We start from the raw sequence: 19,733 nt of genomic DNA on the forward strand, positions 1-19,733 counted from the left end.
GTTATTTTCTAACCAGAGCTGAACCTTGTTTTCCATCTCAGCCACTTATTTGCAGATAGCAATTTATCCTGCCAACCAGTTCCTTGGGAGGCAACAATCTAAGAAACCAAATATTAGTGGCAAGTGGGAAAACGGAGACCAAAATGGCTATCACAAGTGATGAGTCAATAGGAGAATAAAAACAAAGGAGGAATTAAAAATGGCTCTACAATTTAAAACCTCACCTCATGGGTAAACCTCAAAATTAGGCAGCTCAGTGCAGGGAAGCACCAAACACCTGGATGTTTACCTGCACTTCTCGGCTTACAAGACTGTTCTGAAAGTCTTACAAGAAGCAGCTCCCATGAGGTTTCCAGTGCTTTTACTTCTAGCATGTCTGGAAATTCTCTCCATATTTTAGCAGGAACCACAAAATACAGACATATGTGAGAATCAAATACAATACATAGAGTTAATCTCTTTTTTCAAATCTCAAAATAAATGTGGGTTCTGTTCAAATGGCTCAAGGTAGTTTTATCCAGGTGGTTAGCCCACGTCTAGTTATAATAAATACATGCATATGCATGTTCCTATTTATGAAAATATTTAACTAGAATCATAGTATCCTACAGTCCATCTTTTTCTAAAATACAGAAAAAGAAGAAAACTATTGTACTTTCCATAATTCTTGCTTTAATTTGGAACACACGACTATTTTTCTTCACAGCAAAGGAGTTCTTAAAAATATCATTTTTCTTCCCCCAAGTGGTGTAATTATAGAGATTTTTTCAGCTGTCCAGATCAGAATTCCTATTGTAGCAAGATTTCATACGGTGTATTATACATAAAAACACAGAACATATACAACCACAAACTTGGGGAGAAATCCCAAGACATACTGAGCACTTGGAATTCTCAAATAGAAGGAAAGAGCTCTGTGGAGTGTCTGAAGTAACTGCACAACAATGCTCTACACCAGGGAACACAGCATTTTCTTTAAAAATCTTAGTAACTCAAACAAGAGCACACTGTACTTCAAAACAATAGACTTCTATAGAACAAAACTATAACTATCTCCTTTAACCCACCAAAAATGGAAAACACATTTAGGTTTTCAACAATTTCTATGAACTGAACCTCAAAAAGATGCAGGTTGCACATGTGAAGTCTTTTCTTCGCTTATGAGTATTCATTGTAAAAGACGTACTTAAAAATCCAGGCTGCTAATTTTAAAACAACGCTCGACTTTGAATTCACCAGGCTGCTTAGCTGCTGGGATCCTGTGTGATGTAAGTGACAGAATAAAAATAACTGGCTAATTAGCAAGGCAAAAAATGATGTGTTACATTTTCCTATTTGCAAAAAGAAAAGGAGTACTTGTGGCACCTTAGAGACTAACCAATTTATTTGAGCATGAGCTTTCGTGAGCTACAGCTCACTTCATCAGATGTTTACCGTGGAAACTGCAGCAGACTTTATATACACACAGAAATCATGAAACAATACCTCCTCCCACCCCACTGTCCTGCTGGTAATAACCTGTCATTTTCCTATTTAGTGTTTTGGGTTTTTTTAAATAAACAAACCCTCTAATTTAATTATCTTCTTTTTGATGGTAAGGGAGATTGAGAGGGTGAAAAAATTTGGTGCTCCAATGTGCTGGATTAACTGTAACGTGCTTTGGTGAGAAGACACTGAGCTCCACTGTTGATACCACGATCAAGATTTATTGACCTTAGAGGCAAAGATTCACTTACGGTCACTTGTTTCAGACCAGATTTAAATTGTTTATGTAAATACAAAAGGTTCACTGTACTATTACCCAGTCTGAATCTTCCAGTGGTTGAAACTAGAGGATGTTTCTTGTAGAAATACGTGCACTTTTTCAAGATCCTGCCCAATTAATGTTATCCCTTACTAAAAACATATAAAAATAAAATAAAGTCGAGTAATGTGAATCCCTCTACCTTTGCTCCATAAGTCTGTAGGAGGTCTTCATCCTCCAAGCTCCTCCTCTGCCCCTCACTTGCCTCTTCTTGAAGGAGCAGCAGTTTATAGGATGCCCTGGTCCCATACTCTGACAGATACAATAGCTCCAGGAGCACTATTCTCTCCTTTCTCCATCCTTTTTCAAAAACAACTAGAGGCACCTGGTCTATTCTGAACTCTTTCGCTCCCTTCAAGAGAAGGAGCCAGCAGCTCAGCTCCGCACTCCACCCACCCAAAAATTTTACTTGCCCCAGCTACATACAATGTTTTTCATTAAAAGATGTAAAGATATATGAAAATAAGACACACTATTGGGTTTATGGCAAGTTGCCAATGTAGCCCTCCCATGATGTGTAATTTTGGCATTCCTGAACTAGATAAAACACACTTCCTTCTGTATAGAAATTCCTCCTCCTTTTGAAGATGGGAGAAAAGATAAGGATAAGACATTCAGTGTTATCGCAGCTGTGTTGGCCCCAGGATATTAGAGAGACAAGGTGGTTGAGGTAACATCTTTTATTGGACTAATAAAAGATATTAGCTCCCCCACTTTGTCTCAAGGATCAGATCCACTCAAAATCTGCTAGTGTGACGGGGGGGAGAATACTCTTTTATTGTAAAAGGTAGAAAAAAGTATGAGGTGGACTGCAAAAACTGAGGTGACTAAAACAAGTAAACTTACTGTTTTCTTCTTCTGCTTCTTGTGGTAACACTTTAAAATCCAGGAACCAGGTTTCTATCCAGGCAAGTATGAAGGATATAATGGGCAGCACATAGCCAAAAGCACCTTGGGAAAACAACTTGAAAAAACAAAACACCACATTTTTCCTCATAGAAAACCATGATATTAAATAAATAAATCAGAATTTGATCTGAATACGTACCTTTGAGAGAATTACTTTTGCTAATAAAAAGGCACTGGTCACTGCTGTTGTGAACTGAAAAAGACAGTGTTAAAAATAGTTAAAACTGCACTAATAACTGTGGATTTACTTTCTCAGCACAATACAGTAATTTATTAATCGCTAAGGCATGAAATCCAATATCACAGCAATATCATTAAAAGTTACCCAACAATTAACAAGGTCACAGATTAATAAGATTGAGGTGACAGGATGTTGAAACTTCAACTCAAATTTGAGGGTCCACGGGCATAGCCATTTTAATTTGGATGCCTCAAAACACCTATTTTGATACAGCAGAGATGGTAACTTAGAAACTGTGCAGATACTGAGTTATTATAAATTGTAATTTAACTGCATATTGATGATACCTTATTTTGTAAATCATCACCCATTTAAAGATATACCTAATTCAGAAAAAAATAAACACAGCTATTACTCCAAATACCAACCCACCTACCCTGCTATTCATTTTGCGAGCCATTTTACAGAATCAAACACTCAGATAGCTACTATATTTGGGTAAACAACTTAGAAAAATACTTCAAGTGGTATGAATAGTGAAGTCTTTTGGGGGAAGTTGGGGTGGGGGGTTGCTAAGTGCAATAGGAGAGAATAAAAATAAATTTGTGAATGAAATTTGTGATCATGAAAGCAAGGGGCTAATGGTATTCACTTGCCCTATACATACTGTGAACAGATACTATGCATCCTTCACTACATGGCTCTATTAATGCACAATGGTCCAACATCTCTCTTGCAATTTACAGCAAATCATGTGGTTCTCTTCTGATGAGAACACAAGAGATTTAAAAGAGATTCACTTCTTCCAGAAAAACTCCTAATCTGTTTTTGCATCTCCTCTAATGCTTACCACTTGTGATGGTCTGGCTTGCTATCTCCCAGCCCCTTGTGTAAAGATGGAAGATGCAATCTACAAGTCAAAACTATAGGCAAGGGGATTTTGAGATGCACACTTTAGAATAAAAAAATCACTAGTCCCTCAAATTCAGCAGCAATTTCTATTCGATGTACACCTGTAGCAAGAGAACACTTACTTTTACTGAATCAAGAGACTCAGGCTCAGAATCAGCCTAGTGCAAGACATATTGTATATTGCTCCTTTGAAAACATTCTACATAGAAATGCAAACACAACCAATGAAACAAATATAGCAGCACAATATAGAAAAAAATTGCTTTCTTGGATCTACAATATAATGAGCCAGCAGTAGGTGCTTTATTATATTACAGCCTGCAGTATTCACTGTAAACCACCATACGGACGGAAGTATGAGTCAGAGCCATTAAATGTGTTAAATTCCCTCTCCTCTTCATACCAGTTACAGAAATAGCTGTGTGTATTTTTACTCCAATACACTCAAAACACCTTAAGAATTTCCCATTTTACAGGGGGCCTATGGGCAGCACTTTGAATCAGAGTACAGAACAAGATGAGCACAGTGAAACATGCCTAAAATCTCCGGAAAGTGGAAGTGAGTACAACACATGAACTCAAGAGTTTGGGGCGGCAGCATGTAATTGAATGTCTGCACGCTAACTCTGGTATCAATATGGCATTCTCCTTTCCCACAACCCTCCCTGAATAAAGCTGCCTAGTTTCCAGTGATTAACTGGATTTTTCAAACTCTGGTCTCAAGAAACCAAGTCAGATGGAACAAGAGGTTGTGAAGTGGCATGGCAAATACAGCAACATGTGCTAAGAGCATTATAAGAAAGTGTAAGAAAAAAAGGCACATCTATCCCCTCCCATTTTCATTTCAAAAAGGAATTCATAGCTGGAATTCTTCAAAGAACGGAAATGGGTCTTCAGGAGTCTCTACCTTGTACTATTTGTATACCAAATAATGATCATAAAAATTTTCGAGACCAGGACTCATTTGTTTGGCATGCTACCTGTTGCACATTCTTACATTTATTTTAATATATATAGACGCTTCTCAATATACTGTTTGGAGGCATCTAAAATTTGCCAAAGTTTGACCCATTTCTCGTTAACTCTGTTGTGCTTGGCTACTACTCACAGCTATTGCCCACCAATGGCGCAGTCTGCACATTGCATATGCAAGTATTAACACGTTAAATCGAAAGACTGCCAGTAGCTGTAGAGAAAAGAAAAAAATTGTTGGTTAATTCCAAATGTATAAAAAACAGCAAGATATTCAGCTATCTGAAAATACCAACTGCTTGTAATGTAAATGAACAGGACACCACAAAGAAAGGAATTTGGTGATTAGGAAAAAGTTTTGAAAGTGGATTTGCTTATTAAGATATAAGCTCAACATTTTGGCTTCTCAGTTATAAAACACTGCTGTCAATGAGACTAAAATTAAGCATATGCCTAAATGTTTGCAAGATGAGGGCCTCCAAGCACGCACCAGTATGACACCCAGCTGAAGTACATTAAATCTGCATAGGTACATGGTACATTTGTGTATAGTTCAGGACCTGAACATTTAAGCTTTTCAGTTAGTTAATCTGCCAAATACCTAATGGGTTATTGTGTAAGTATATTTTAAATATTCTACCTTACAAATGATGGGATGGGAATGAACATATTTATACAATGATTTCTGTAACTGAAGAATTTAAAAGGTTTACTGAAATAAAGGTTTTACAACTATTCATATAGTCATCCTTATTTGTTTCCCTTTAGAGAATGCCTGCAATTTTTCATTTGTGTTTTACTCTTATTTTCTGTGTCCAAAAAATTAGTCTTGCGCATTGGACATTTTCAAAGATCTATGTGAATAATTTTTCCAGACACAGAGTTACCCACATTTTACAATGGAAGAATTTGACGCAGAGAGCTTATGGAACCTGCCCAAGGCCAAAGAATAAGTCAGTGGCATAGGTGTGATTAGAATTCTGAATTAGAGTTCCCAATCTTCCATTCCCTATCAAATCCACAATCCATTTTGATCAATTTCATGGCCAGAGGGTTTTTAATTGGCCAATTTCACATTTTCAGATGTTTACACCTGAAATTTCAGTGTTGAAACTGTGGGGGTCCCAACCCAAAAGGTACCCGGACATGGGTCAGATCTCATTCTTGCCTCCCCGCAAGAGCCGCCATGCAGGTGAGGAGGAAGTCCTGTCCATTTCCAGCCCAGCTGAGACTAGCAGCTAGGAGCCCCTGGCTGGGGCGTTCCCAGCACCAAGGGGGAGTTCAGACCCACTTCCACAAGCCGCCTCCGGCTGCAAGAACCTCCTGGGCTGTTGTCCAGCCCCGGAGCTTCCTGTAGCAGGGGAAGGCACCCAGAGGTGGCTCTGATCTCCCCCTGAGAGTGGCTGTGCAGGGGAAGGGCAAGTCCTGTCCCTCCTCAGCCCAGCCAGGACACGCAGCTATGAGCCCCAGGCTGGGGTGCTCCCAGCAGCACGGCAGAGATCAGATTTCACAGAAAAGGGCTTATTTCACAGTCTGTGCCATGTTTTTCATGGCTGTGAAATTGGTAGGGCCCTACTTGAGACCATGCTACCTGTAAAGCATCATCTGTTCAAACGAGTTTACAAAAAAAATTTCACAAAACTTGAAACAGGCAAACACTTCAATTTAAGAGAACTGTCTTTCCCTTGGCAATTAAAATATCAAAGCTGAGAATAGCTTCGGAAGTACAACCAAGTCTAAGTATAAAGTTGAATAAGATTAATTACATTTGTGCTAGAGGCAGAAGTAGTTTTACTTGTAAGTTCTAAATCATTTATGGATTTCAATGTCTCCTATCAAGAGTTTTCCATTCCAAGTTATATGTTTTTCTACATAAGCAGCTTTAACTATAGGCTGGATTTATTTGCAGGATTATCATAATGATCAGATAGCTATTTTAGCTTTATGAGATGGGAGATACTGCAGGGGCACTGCTGAAGGTGGCATGGTGGGAGGCACCAGAGGGGACAACTCTTGGCTGCTGGAGCAGTTGAACATAACAGCCATGTCATCCAAAGTGGTATAAGGCAGCACCAGTATGGAAATGCGAGCAACATTTTACACTAATTCCAGATAAGTAGTCTCGATGCACCCATCAGTGGTGGAACAACTGGTATATAACAAATGCAATGTCAACAGTTGTTCTCTCTAGGATAGACAAGGCCTAATATTACCTAAGAGGAATGAGGGTTATGAAAAAGAAAGGGGGCACAGCCTACAAATCCTGCTGATTGAAAGACAAAAAAAGCATTTATTTGCATGTGAATATCTGCATGGTTCATGCTGTGGAGAATACTGCTTCCTGACTTTCACACTGCCACAAAGCTGCAGTCTCAAAAAAAAGAGAGAGTGGAGGGCTTCTGTCCACCCATATGGAGAGTGAATGAGCAATGGCGGTGCTGCTCCCCCCCTCCTCCTTGTTCCTAGTGCCTGTGTGTAGAGGGAAGCAGCTGGGTCATTATGTCTATAGTCATCCATATTTAAAATAGAATCTAAACATAGATTTTAATAAAAATTTAAAATAATAATTTACTTTGGTTGAAATACAGAAATCTGCAACAAACCTGACATATACAGATGTCAGCTATTGTCCTGGGATCAATTCTTCCCTCACTACTGCTGGATCTATTTCTGGAATATTGCCCAAACATAAGATTATATATCCTAATTTAAAGAGAGATGTGATTTAGAGTACATTTTCCCTCTCTTTTAAGTTACAAGAAAATCTAACCCTGGCACAGGACTCAGACTATGGGATAATAAAAGATAAGGCCTCTCTGGATAAAAAAAACAATCCCAATTCTTGCATTAAGCATGTTTTAAAGAAATTCTAAAACAAAATACTTACAAATATATCAAAATATGAAGAATGGTAGTCATACTGCAGGACTTCCTTTTCTAAGGTAGTCTCAATGCCCCCATTTACCTATAAAAGAACAAATTAGTCTTAGCATTTACAGCTTCAGAAACTGGGAAATTACTGAAGTCAAAACACTTGCCATTTGTAACTGTACAAGTAACTGTTTCAAAGCATTTCTCTGCCTGACTCCAAGACAAGAAACATATAGGCCAGAAAAGTTACTATTCTAGAAACATCATTAGAGGAGTGGCATTGTTACAAATGTACTTTTTTCCATCAAAATGCATTTAGTATTTTCAAAAAGTCTAATGGATCTAAGATTATCACTATTTTTAATTACTCTATGACCTACTGAGGCTGCCTTCCCGATTCTCACCCTGAGATAACAGTGAAGAAACTGTTAGTGGAAGACTTAGTCAGGCCTAAGTATTTTGCCACATTTTGTGATCAAGAAACCAAAATTCCTTGCATGTCTAATAAGCTGAATAAGTTATTTAAATCTATCAACGTAAAACAAGAAACCAATAAAAAATTACCTCCTATATCTGTGTTGGGACAACAAGTTCTCTTTCCATCTTCCTGCTCTCGAGATGTATCCCTTTTTTTGTTAAAGACCTTGTGTTCAGATTATTTTCTCTACTACTCTTTAATGGCCTGCTGCTATTTCACTGTCCCTTTTTTCCTTCCCTTTCTTAAGGCTCCTTTTATCATCACCTCATTCAACATTCCCCTGCCAATCATAAGTTGGCTAGTCCAAAGAACTTTCTCATGTAAAAAAACATTATTTTAAATTCTCTCACAAAGAGCATCAGGACAGAGTAACTTGAAAAAAAAATTGTCTTCCTCTTTCTTTTTTAGTGGAGTGTTATCTGTTGTCTACTACCAGAACACAACAGTGCTCCCTCACAGCAGTGCAGTGACAGCAAATCCTCATCAATTTGCACTACTTCCTTACTCCACACAGGGAAGCACTCACTATCTGTGTTCACGAACACCAGTTCTAAATGACTGTTTCAGCAGATAGCGACTTGCAAGTTTCTCAAAAGCAGGGGTCAGCTCCCCAACTTCCCCCATTTTATGATGATCATGATGGAGCTACAGAAAGCAGCTCTAAGCCATCTCCATTTCTGGCCCCATTAAAAGTCAATTCATTTCTAAAAATTTACCTCATTTTTTTTTAAATCTTAGGAGTTTATCTGTTAAAATGAGATCAAGTATTAATATTAACTTCTTGGGCAAGTCACTTGAGCTCTACCTGTTTCCCTATCTTCTTACCTAACAGGGGTGTTGAAAGACTAAACACTCTAGTGTTATTAAATGGCTTGGTTTTTCAGTTTAAAATATGGTATCAATATTTTAGTATACTTACTTAGTATTTAGCTTTTCTGTTGACAGCACCTCTTTTTAGATTTGCAACAAAACAAACACCTTTTTTTGAAAGTTGGGGATGAAAAAGATTAAGAACCCAAATTCAATACAATACAACCTCGTGAAAATAGATCACTATTACTTATAGAATACAAATACTGAATTTAATGAGACTTGCACAATAACAGCTAACTCATGTATCGGAGATGAGCAAGTTACATGGCTACCATTATTACACTGTTCACAGTGTAAAAAAATTGGTATGGATAAACATGAACAATTCAGAGTGGGTTCTAAATCCAAGATTTGGAAAACCTAAAGTCTGTGTTCCAGAGAGTTATATGTTTTAAGGCCAAAACGGCCCAGTATGATCATCTGGTCTGACCTCCTTGTGGGTTTGGAGAACAAGGCTCTTTTTGCCGGGAAGGACAACATGCCTGCCAATCCAGACACATGAGACTTTAGATGTTTGACAGCTGGAACAGGATGCTTCAATTCTCACCTGAACCATTCAAGTGCAACAGTAGGTTGTTGCAAAGCCAAAGAAAAGTCCACACAAAAGACAATTATGTTAACTGCTTAATTTCTAAAGTAGCACAACCTGAAATCACAGAGGTGGTGCTTGACTGACAGGAAGAGTGCATTGTTACACTCCTCACATAGCCACAGGACCAAAACTAAAGTAGGGAGAGTGCACAGATATTACAGACAAAGGAGGCTAAAGGGCATGGAACCGAGGGAGATTGGATGCTTCCCAATACTACGTCATTGACACCCATCCCCCCTCTATCCCTCACAGGGGCCAATGCAACCCTAAACACTTCCATCTCCTCTCAATTTGAGCTCCAAAATACTCTTCCAATTCTCAGAGACAACTTGCCAAAAATCCTTCCTTCTGCACGCTGTCCTCTTGCATCTATTTGCCTTTATGATAATTAATAAAGATGCCATGTTTATAACATAAAAAAACTTGGGGAATGCTACCCAGCCTGAACAAAAGCCTTTGGAAAACAGAACTGTGTAAAAGAAAAAAAAACAGTAAGAAAAACAAGAGATAACAAATATGCCATTTTAATCACTTGACATAACCACAGCACCGAAAGTTTAAAAATATCCTGATGTGTAAGCACTTCAGCCTCAGGAAACGAACATGTTAATAAGGTCAGGAGAAAAACAATTTTAGTGTGTCATACAGAAGTAAGCAAAAAACAAAAAAAACACTTCCTCTTCCTCCTCCCTCCTAGCACTCCTACAAAGCAATCCGCTCTGAGATTTATATTAAACTACCAAGTGTTCAACAACTTGTGATGCTAACCAGTTCGAGTCCAAAAGTGGCAGAGAAACATTTTCTGGTTTATGAAAAGACTGGTGTCTTCTCCAAACCACACTAGTTGTTCACCAGTGAGGAAGCCAGAACACAGCAGATTCTGTATCAATTGCACCAACACCCAGTGTTTAAAAATCCAAGAGTTGGACACACACACACCCCCGAGTCATGAGACTAGTTTAAAAATCATGATATTTTAAAACTTTTTAAAAAAATCATGTTCTTTTTATCTTGTGATGTTGGAGTGTTCATGGGTTCTTTACATTTTTACTAGAGGAAGAATTACAACAAAACATTACCATACTATATCATACATCACTTATTCAGGATCAGGTTAATATTCAAAGAACCTGGCTAAAGATTCGGGTCTTGCTGGCTAGGGAGCCCTCCTCCACTGAATACACTAGAAAGGGCTACAAAATTTCTAAATATCTATCCTCCTTTTGGTGCTTCTCTTGCATATGCACTTGGTGCGCAGGCTTATCCATTACAAGGATAGTCCACATTTTACTATACCACAATTCCATAGGAGGAGGGCTCACATGTTTCCAGTTATGTGCAGTACAAAGATTAGCTGCCAACAATTAAAAAAAATAATTTGACATTCTATTTAAAATGTAGATCCTTTACTGGAGCATTAAGTAAACAGGACAGGGGATCTCTAGAAAGCCAGCATTTTGTCATAAGATTAATCTCTTTAATAATTTCCTCCCAAAACCATCTAATTTGGGACACAACCACCACATGTGCAAGTATGTTCTCCTTTCCCTAAAACACGTCCAGCAGAGCACCTCCTTAGTTGCAAAAATATGATGATCTTAACTGGGTAAATCTATACAGTAATTTATTAAAAAAAAGATTCATAAGCTATACAAATTGAAGATTGTATATCCTCTTTCCCACAAAGAGCCACTCATCTAGATCTATCTTTTCATGTGAGTTGTTTTCTTATTGACATATTTTAAAATCAAAATTGTATATCTCTAAGAAATTAAATCTTTTGTTTCAGCTTGCTCTTGGGTCAAACTCCTCAAAAATGTGGTTAAAGGTCTAGATAGAGACACCTCATATCCAAATTTCACAATAAAATGTTTCACTTGTAAATACTAAAAATATGGGACTTTACATTATTACATACCTTTTGGTATGATTTCAAATCCAGGACCTAGGAACAGCTGTTTGAATTGAGTAATCTCAGTGCTTACCCACAACAAACAGCCACTTTGATATTTCTGGGGATACATTCCAGATTATTAATCAAAGTAGTTAAGGGAGAAGACCTCAGCAACAGCAAAACTAATATATTTTAAAAATCAATCATAGAGTAAACTTGGCACAAGGCAAATATTTTATTTGAAAAACCAAAACAAACTTTGGCCGAGAGCACCCCTGAGGGGAATATCTCTCACAAGTGATGAGCAATGCAGGAAAATATTGTTTTCAATGTGTCACGCGGTAACAAGCCTAAACCCTTGTTAGACTGAAATTCACACTTAATATCCAAATTCATGAAAGCTTGAATCTTTTTGATTCTTTGTTAAGTACACTGCACTTTCCTTGTTCTAGTTTGACATAGTTAATAATTACGATTAAGATTGAAGTGTTGTCAGAAAAGATCTAACAATACAAATGGATAATAATGAAGTGTAAACCCCAGCAATTAAAAACAGAGTTGCCACTGCTGAGCTAAATGAGTATCTGTTTTCACTGATGTTAGATGGCAAGACATTTGTTATAATGTAACATGTCAAACCCGGGTGACAGTACACACTTTGAGTTGGAGGGAATGGTGGCAATTAGCCATTTCTGAGCCCACCAACCCCTGATGGAAAACAACAAATCTAAAAAAAGTTTGAAAAACAAGACTCACATTTAGCTCTATTATCCACAGCAAGGTTACGAATAAAAGGTCAAAAGTAACAAACAAACAGAAAGTCCTTCTGACATCTGATATGCCTTTCTTCTCTCTTCCTTCATATGATTCAATCCTTGCCATCAGCTGCGCTGGGTTGATAGAATGGACATCCTGCAAGGAAGGACAGGAGCCCCGACTGCTGCTCTGAGCATTTTCTGCATCATCTGGCAGCCGATTCATCCTGGCTGTGGTTAGAGTAGCCTTTTCCCAGCTTCACCATCACTAGCAGGTTGATCCATATAGGAGGAGAGGTCTTTAGAAAGAACAAATCCAAAATGTTAATCATAGCAAACTGACTGCTACTAAGCAAACTTAATCTAATCAGACCTGAACTGTTTTCTGTAATCCAACAGTTGAGTTTCTTTGGCAACTGTGTGCTGAAAAATGCTTTTAGCACATTTTCTAAGTTCACTTATAAATCCCTTTTTGAGACAGGATATTAATATTTAAATATATAGCAATGTGAGCCTTATCTCAGGAAACATAGTCTAGAGTTGTAAACTTTCAAACTCTAATCTCAGGTTTGCTACTGATTGATTGGGTGGTCTTGCGCAAGTTACTTCAGCTTGTCTTGCTGTCTCCAACTGCAAAACTGTGGTTAATACCTCACATGGATGTTGTGCAGACTGATTAGTTAATGCTTGCATGGTACTTCAAATTTAGAAAGAACTCTATAAATGATTAGTAAAAGTAGATTCTCTAGCCAGGCCTACTCTTTCCATCACTTTCATCACTGCTTCATGGAATGATTACTTGACTTTCAAACACCAGCATACTGTATCTAAAACTTTTATGCAGTAAGTCAAAGTACTCAGGACCAGGTCAAGCTTCAGATAATTTGAAGAAAGGGAATGAGGGACTTGCTGTCTGCAAAGTGAGGTCTGGTCCACACAGAGAGTTGTACTGATATAACCAAAGATGTAATGTTAGATTGATTTAGCTAAACCGGTCTAAATGTACACAAAGATCCACTGGTTTAACTAAACTGAAGCAACATTACATCTTTAGTTAAACCAGTGTGACTTCTGTGTTTAGACAAGTTGTAAGAGAACAGAGGTCTATTTGGTACAACTTCTTAAACGTAGGGTGTCTGCCATCCACACTTATCACTGGTCAGGGTATGACTGACTTGGCTGGGAAAGAAACAGGAACAAGTCAAAGGGTCATTACAACTATTGACATCTCTACTACTGGGTATCCTGTTCTATTGAGCCGATATCTTAAATCTTGCCCCATAGTTTACACCATGTTACATTACCAGTGTGTATCTCTGTGAAGCTATAATACATAGAACTTAATGGTAACATATAAAGGTCAACAGATGCCTAAGTCTGTTCACTACGCTGCATTTGTATATTAAGTGCTCTTGGGTGTCTCAAACTGATACATTTATTCATATACCAAGCAGCTGCAGGGGGTTTTTTCTACCACTTGCTGTTGCATTTTTTTCCGGAAATGTCCTCAAAGACAGCTGACTAAGGTGGTCATATGTTTCAACAGATATAAAAAACAGATTAGTTTTCTCCAACAGTATTAATAAAAAATGTGTTATATTTATTCCAAAACAATTTCTGCAACTGAAGATTATGCATCTTCTGATACAAAACAGTTGTAGCCGACTTAGGAAGTAAAGTATGTTCCCAATTATCTGAATAGCATGGGGGAGACCGATTTTATTCAAATAATCGGGCAGCTCAGATAATCGAGAGGGCAGGAGCCATTCAGCAGCAGGGTTGCCTCCCCTGTTACTGGGGGCTTCTCCTCCTCCTCACAGTCCTGGCCAGGGGTCTCTGCTCTGCTCTGTTCCATTATTTTTCATTTGACTGGGATTCTTGAATATAACATATATATAAAAAATAGGAAGTAACAGAATCCATAACTTTTGAAAGCCCAATGACAAACCATTTCTTAAAAGCCACCCAAGAAGAAATAAAACTAGTGCAAGTGAAAATTCCCAAGAGGAAATCAAATACTCTTGAGATCCTCAAATGTTGTATTCAAGAATCCCAGTCAAATGAGAAATAATGGAACTAATTAAGTTAGTTGAGTCAGGGTTGCAATATTTTTTCAGTGTCAGATACATAGTTGTTAAATGGTCTGTTATACAAACTCTAACTTGGAACTTCATAAACCCTCCTAAAACCCACTTAAAATAAAGAAAAATGTTCTCATCAACTGCTGCCTAGTGACTACAAATGAACTTTTGCTTATGCTCAAAAAAATGACATCTGGTAAAATCCACGAACAACTAATACTGAAGAAAAGAATCACAAAAACAAAAGCCAATTAATAGATAAACCATGCTTAGAAAAAAACCCAGGTCATATTTTTATATACTTGTTCCCCTACCAGTACACCTCTCCCCCCAGTTTTTTGTCCTATTCACTGTACATGCATGATGTCTCAAGTTGGGACCTATAGTACAACTTCTTATAATACTAAGACTCTAATCTTCTACCATTCTGTCTCTTACACAAAGTAAAGGACACAATATTAAAGTAAATTAAAAACAGCCAGGAAAATATGTTCAAGCGTTTTTCATCAAATAATAAAACTATTACTATTTTTAGAGAAAGAAGAGGTCAAAGGACATATCAGCAGTTCAGTCAAGTGAAAGTAAAATTAAGTAACTATTCTAGGAGAGAAAGGAAGTGGTATTTAAGTATCACATTTAGATTTATGCTAAAAATACAAAAGTAACAACACTGCACAGAAAGGATGTATATATACAGTAAGATATCCAGCACTCATACAACTATGCATGTGAGAGTTTTTCTACTGCACTCCATGTCAGAGCTGCAGAGTACTACCAGAAAACAGTATCTGGGACAGAATTAGCAGGAGGAACAATGTGCTTGAGAAGGCTCTCAGGGACTCTTTGTTAAAGTTCCACTAACCAAAATGAAGGAAGAATTACAGTAACTTCTATGACTCTATTTGGAGAGAAGGGTGAGCTCTCATTACAGTGTTTCTTCTCTGTCAGAGATGTTTGTCTATTGAGGCTCAAAAAATTCTAGAGGACCAATTTTGTCTTTTCAATGCCCAAAATTGCACTAGATGTCCAGTACCTTAAAAAATATGGAATGAGGAAAATATCACACCTGCCTACAAGATTTTCAAAACCAACCCCTTCCTCTTTTCAAACAAGAAAAGTTTAATGTTGTGGTATAGTAGCAATAGACTGTCTCATTGTCTGTCTCTCTCTCTCTCACCCTCCACCCCACATTTGCAAATCAAACTTATTGTAATATAAGTTTGATTGCCAAGATATTCTCTTTAGTTAAGGGAACGCTTTTGTTTAAATTGGGGGGGGGGGGGGAAAGAAAAGACTCTTACAATCCTTCAACCCTTCTCTAAGGACACAGATTCTAGTGTTTCTCAAATGTGGCCACCAGTGGCTTTTTGTGCAGCCACAACAGTCTCCTGAGTGGTGATGAAGGGAGTGGAGCAAAGCATTGGCCCCTCTCCCTTCCTCCCTGTTGCTCCTGGCTGTGCCTCCCTGCATAGCCTCTGGAGACAGGTGAGGCACAACGCTGCAGGAGCAAGGTGAGTTCTCAATCCACTGGAGTCAGTGGGGGCATGACAGGGCTCAGGCTTCAGCCCTAGGGTGGTTGGGCGGCGAGCTCCAGCGGCTGGACTTCAAGATATTGGCCTTGGGGCTTTGGGCACCGACCCCTGACTCCGGTTCCTGTGTCCAACCATGTGGCCCCAGCCTCCAGCTGTGGGGCTTTGGACGCCGGCCCCCAGCTTTGGCCATGCAGCAGCAGGCACTGGTCCCCAGCTCCAGTCCCAGGCTCCAAGGTGCTGACCCCTGGCCACGCAGTGGCAGGTGCTGACCCTTGGCTCCAGCCATACTGCCCCAGCCCTGTGGCAGCGGGTGCCAACCCCTGGTGGCAGGAGCTGACCCCAGGTGCCGACCTTTGAGACGCAGCAGCAAATGCCAGCTCCAGACACGTGGCAGCAGGCACTGACCCCCCACTCTGGCAATGCGGCCCTGGACTCTGTCCCCTAGCTCCGGACCCTGGCCACGCAGCAGTGAGCTCTAGCCCTGGGTGCAGGCCCCCAGCTCCAGCCATGCAGTGGCGGGCACCGGCCCAGCCCTCCAACTCCAGCTGTGCGGTGGCAGACGCCAGCCCCCAGCTCTAGCCACATGCTCTGGCTCCCGGACGCACAATGTCAGGGCTCACCCCCCTGCCGATCACCCCAAGCCCCGCTACCTCCTCCATGCTCCTCCATCATCCCACATCCATCCCCTCATCGTCTCCTGACCCCACATCCAGGGCTTAATTTGTCCTGGGGCTTTCTGAGAAAAGTGATATTAACAAAGATACAAATATCATTTTTTATGTGTTTATTACTGAGTCTCCAAAAAACCTACATAAATAAATTACAATGATTTGGATATGTATATGTGCATATTAATTTGTTTTTTCTAAAGTTAATTAAGTATTTTAGGAAAATCCCTAGCTAAGTTTTATGGCAGAAAAAGGGGGAAAGTGCATGGGCAAGTTTCTTATTAAACATTGGGACCACATCATATGTGACAGCCAATATAAAAACAAAGTAGATACAAAAACTGAAATGAGTTAGTAGGCTATATTTAGACAGATTTACAGTTGGTTTTGGTGCTAAAAATGAAAAGGTGAATAACTTGAACGTACCATCCACTGATAATAGTCAGCTAGTACTTTGGCCTCCTGAACTTAAAAAAGAATATAATAAATAACAGGAAGCACTATGATTTTCAAATGTAAAACATCATTCACATCTGCATAACAAAAGATGACCTAGTTCAGTGGTTCTCAACTAGGGGTACATGTACCTCTGGGGGGCACGCAGAGATCTTCCAGGGGGCACATCAACTCATCTAGATATTTGCCTAGTTGTACAAAAGTCTACATAAAAAGCACTAGCGAAGTTAGTACAAACTAAAATTTCATAAAATGACTTGTTTATCCTGCTCTATATACACTATACCCTGAAATGTAAGTACCATATTTATATTCCAATTGACTTATTTTATAAATTATATGATAAAAATGAGAAAGCAAGCAATTTTTCAAAAATAGGGTGATGACACACACATTTTTATGTCTGATTCTGTAAACAAGTAGTTTTTAAGTGAAGTGAAACTTGAGGTATGTAAGACAAGTCACACTCCTGAAAGGGGTACACTAGTCTGGAAAGGTTGAGAGTCACTGACCTAGTTAATGTAAAGAGAATTACATACTACACTGAAGTCTTAAACAATCAGCTATTATCTTTATTGAGGAAAATAACAGTAAAAAAAAAAAAAAAGTACATGCACCTTGATAAACTGGCAGAAAGCTACCCAAAATTCACTGAGTATACAAAATGTGGATACCAGAATCCTTAGATCGTAGTAGTCATATACGTGAAATTATACAGGATGCACTGGAACTAGACATAGAACTTGCTGGATCATTTATACAAAATGTCATCTGTTATATAGATGTTGCTATCTTCTCTTTCTCCCAAAGCCACTTACCTGTTTGGGAAGGCTGGGTAATACTTGGGAGGGTGGAAGTGTTGAGCTGCGGAGGAATGCACATTTGGGGCAGCTGGACCATCTACTCTTGCAGCCAAGAAACAGACTATCAGCTCATTTAATAGGAAATGATGGTGTGCTAGATAGATGATTTTGTTTTGTATTAAAGACAAGGAGAAGATGGAGCTTCTCCCCTGAGGGTAAAAAATACTACCCACATAGAACATGACCCAAAAGACAAAAGAACCTCGTGACTTTAAATGAAGGGTCTTCTATCTGACTGAGGCAGAACAAATCCAGGTGAACCTCTGAACTGGTAAGTAATTAACAACATTGATTTCTCAATGGGAAATTTCATAACTAGGGCCCTACCAAATTCACAGTCCATTTTGATCAATTTAACAGCCAGAGGGTTTTTTAATTGGTCAATTTCACATTGTCAGATGTTTACATCTCAAATTTCACAGTGTTGTAACCATGGGAGCCCAAACCAAAAGGTAGCCGGAAGTGGGTCTGAGCTCTCCTCCCTTCCCTCCCCCACCCCCTGCCCCGAGCTGCCATGCAAGGGAAGGACAAGTCCTGTCTCTCCCCAGCCCAGCATGGACTCACAGCTAGGAGTCCCCTGCCTGGGGAGCTTCCAGGAGCAGGGGGAGATCAGACCCAATTCCACGAGTCTCCTCCAGCTGCAGGAACCTCCGGTGCTGGGCAGGGAGCTTCCTACAGCAGGAGAAGGCACTCCCAGGTGGGCCATTTCCCCACACACAGACCGGAGACCGGGAGTGGCCATGCAGGAGAAGGACAAGTCCTGTCCCTCCCCAGCCCAATGGGGACTTGCAGCTAGAAGCAGGAGCAAGGGGAAGATTAGATTTCATGGGGAAGGGTTTATTTCATGGTCCATAACAGATATTTCATGGCCCTATTCATAACTAAATAAGTTTGCATTTTGTTTCAAATTGAAGTTTTCATTGTGTTTATTTTTAAAAACACTTTCAAAATTAATATCATTGTTTTTGCTCCCTCTGCTTTTTTTGCCACTGAATTTAACAGACTAAAAATCTCCCCTCCCCATTCAACTTTTTAAAATTTCCCCAACTTTCAAAAAGACAGAGTGGTAAAAGGAAAAGTTAAACATTATAATGAAGGCTATGAGTCAGTCACAGATTCCATGATTTTACATGATCTCCACAACTTCAGCCCCGCGTGGTGAGACTTCAGCTCCTGCCCCATGCTGCAAGGCTCAAGTTTCCATGATTTATTGTTTATTGCCCACGTCTTGTCCATGACTTTTACTAAAAATACCTATGACAAAAATCTTTGCTTTAATAATAACTTCACCTTTCTCATTTTTTCAAAAGTTGAGGAAATTGTTCCATGCCAAACAATATTTTAAACATATCTATAGATTTTTTTTTGCAGAAGTTGTTTTCATTCTTCCCCATCACCTCTACTTTAATATTTTGTCCCTCAATTCTACTTACTAATACTTTGTCCAACTGGATCATCTTACAACAGGATATGCATCATCTAAGAAATTAAGAGCTGGAAAAGACTTGGTTGTGTCTTGCGTGTCTCCTGCTGTGCAGACATTTCTTGCAGGTAATTCTACAGTGTTTTGTTTAGTTTATGTTCAGGTGTCCAAAATAATGTGAGTTTCACCATTTCCCTTGAATGTTTCATGGACTAACAATGTAGGTCTCACCACCAACAAAATCTTCTTGATTTTGCTTCTGATTTTTTTTCTGATGTCATCCCTTTACTTGATTTCTCCATCCTTGATATTGTTAACCTTCAGCTACACTACTGCAATACACAGCTCTTAGGTATTCCTCAGAAATCAAACCCTAATCATTTCTGATCCTCTTCTCAAATAATTTCTGAGTAGTCATTGTGGAACTGAAGTGCCTAAAAATGATAATATTATGAGTTATTACATCTTG

The 19,733-nt window shown here is 39.0% G+C and overlaps 1 protein-coding gene across 6 annotated transcripts in view; it reads right to left on the reverse strand.

The window, feature by feature from the left end:
* STARD3NL (STARD3 N-terminal like) overlaps window positions 1-19,733 on the reverse strand; it is a 42,977-nt gene that overhangs the window by 12,966 nt on the left and 10,278 nt on the right. For 2 of the 6 annotated variants that reach the window (XM_073332865.2, XM_073332864.2), the window contains exons 2-7: window positions 19,275-19,698; window positions 12,243-12,540; window positions 7,666-7,743; window positions 4,915-4,992; window positions 2,853-2,906; window positions 2,651-2,768 (exon numbers count right to left, since the gene is read on the reverse strand). In XM_073332865.2, coding sequence (XP_073188966.1) covers window positions 2,651-2,768; window positions 2,853-2,906; window positions 4,915-4,992; window positions 7,666-7,743; window positions 12,243-12,467 — 553 coding nt within the window. In that variant the 5' untranslated portion in view covers window positions 12,468-12,540; window positions 19,275-19,698. The remainder of the gene's footprint in view (window positions 1-2,650; window positions 2,769-2,852; window positions 2,907-4,914; window positions 4,993-7,665; window positions 7,744-12,242; window positions 12,541-19,274; window positions 19,699-19,733) is intronic. The other 4 variants (XM_073332862.2, XM_073332863.2, XM_073332867.2 and 1 more) reach the window with 3 other exon arrangements.

This window comes from Lepidochelys kempii, chromosome 2 (assembly GCF_965140285.1).
Source record: "Lepidochelys kempii isolate rLepKem1 chromosome 2, rLepKem1.hap1, whole genome shotgun sequence".
NCBI classification, from domain to species: Eukaryota; Metazoa; Chordata; order Testudines; family Cheloniidae; genus Lepidochelys; species Lepidochelys kempii.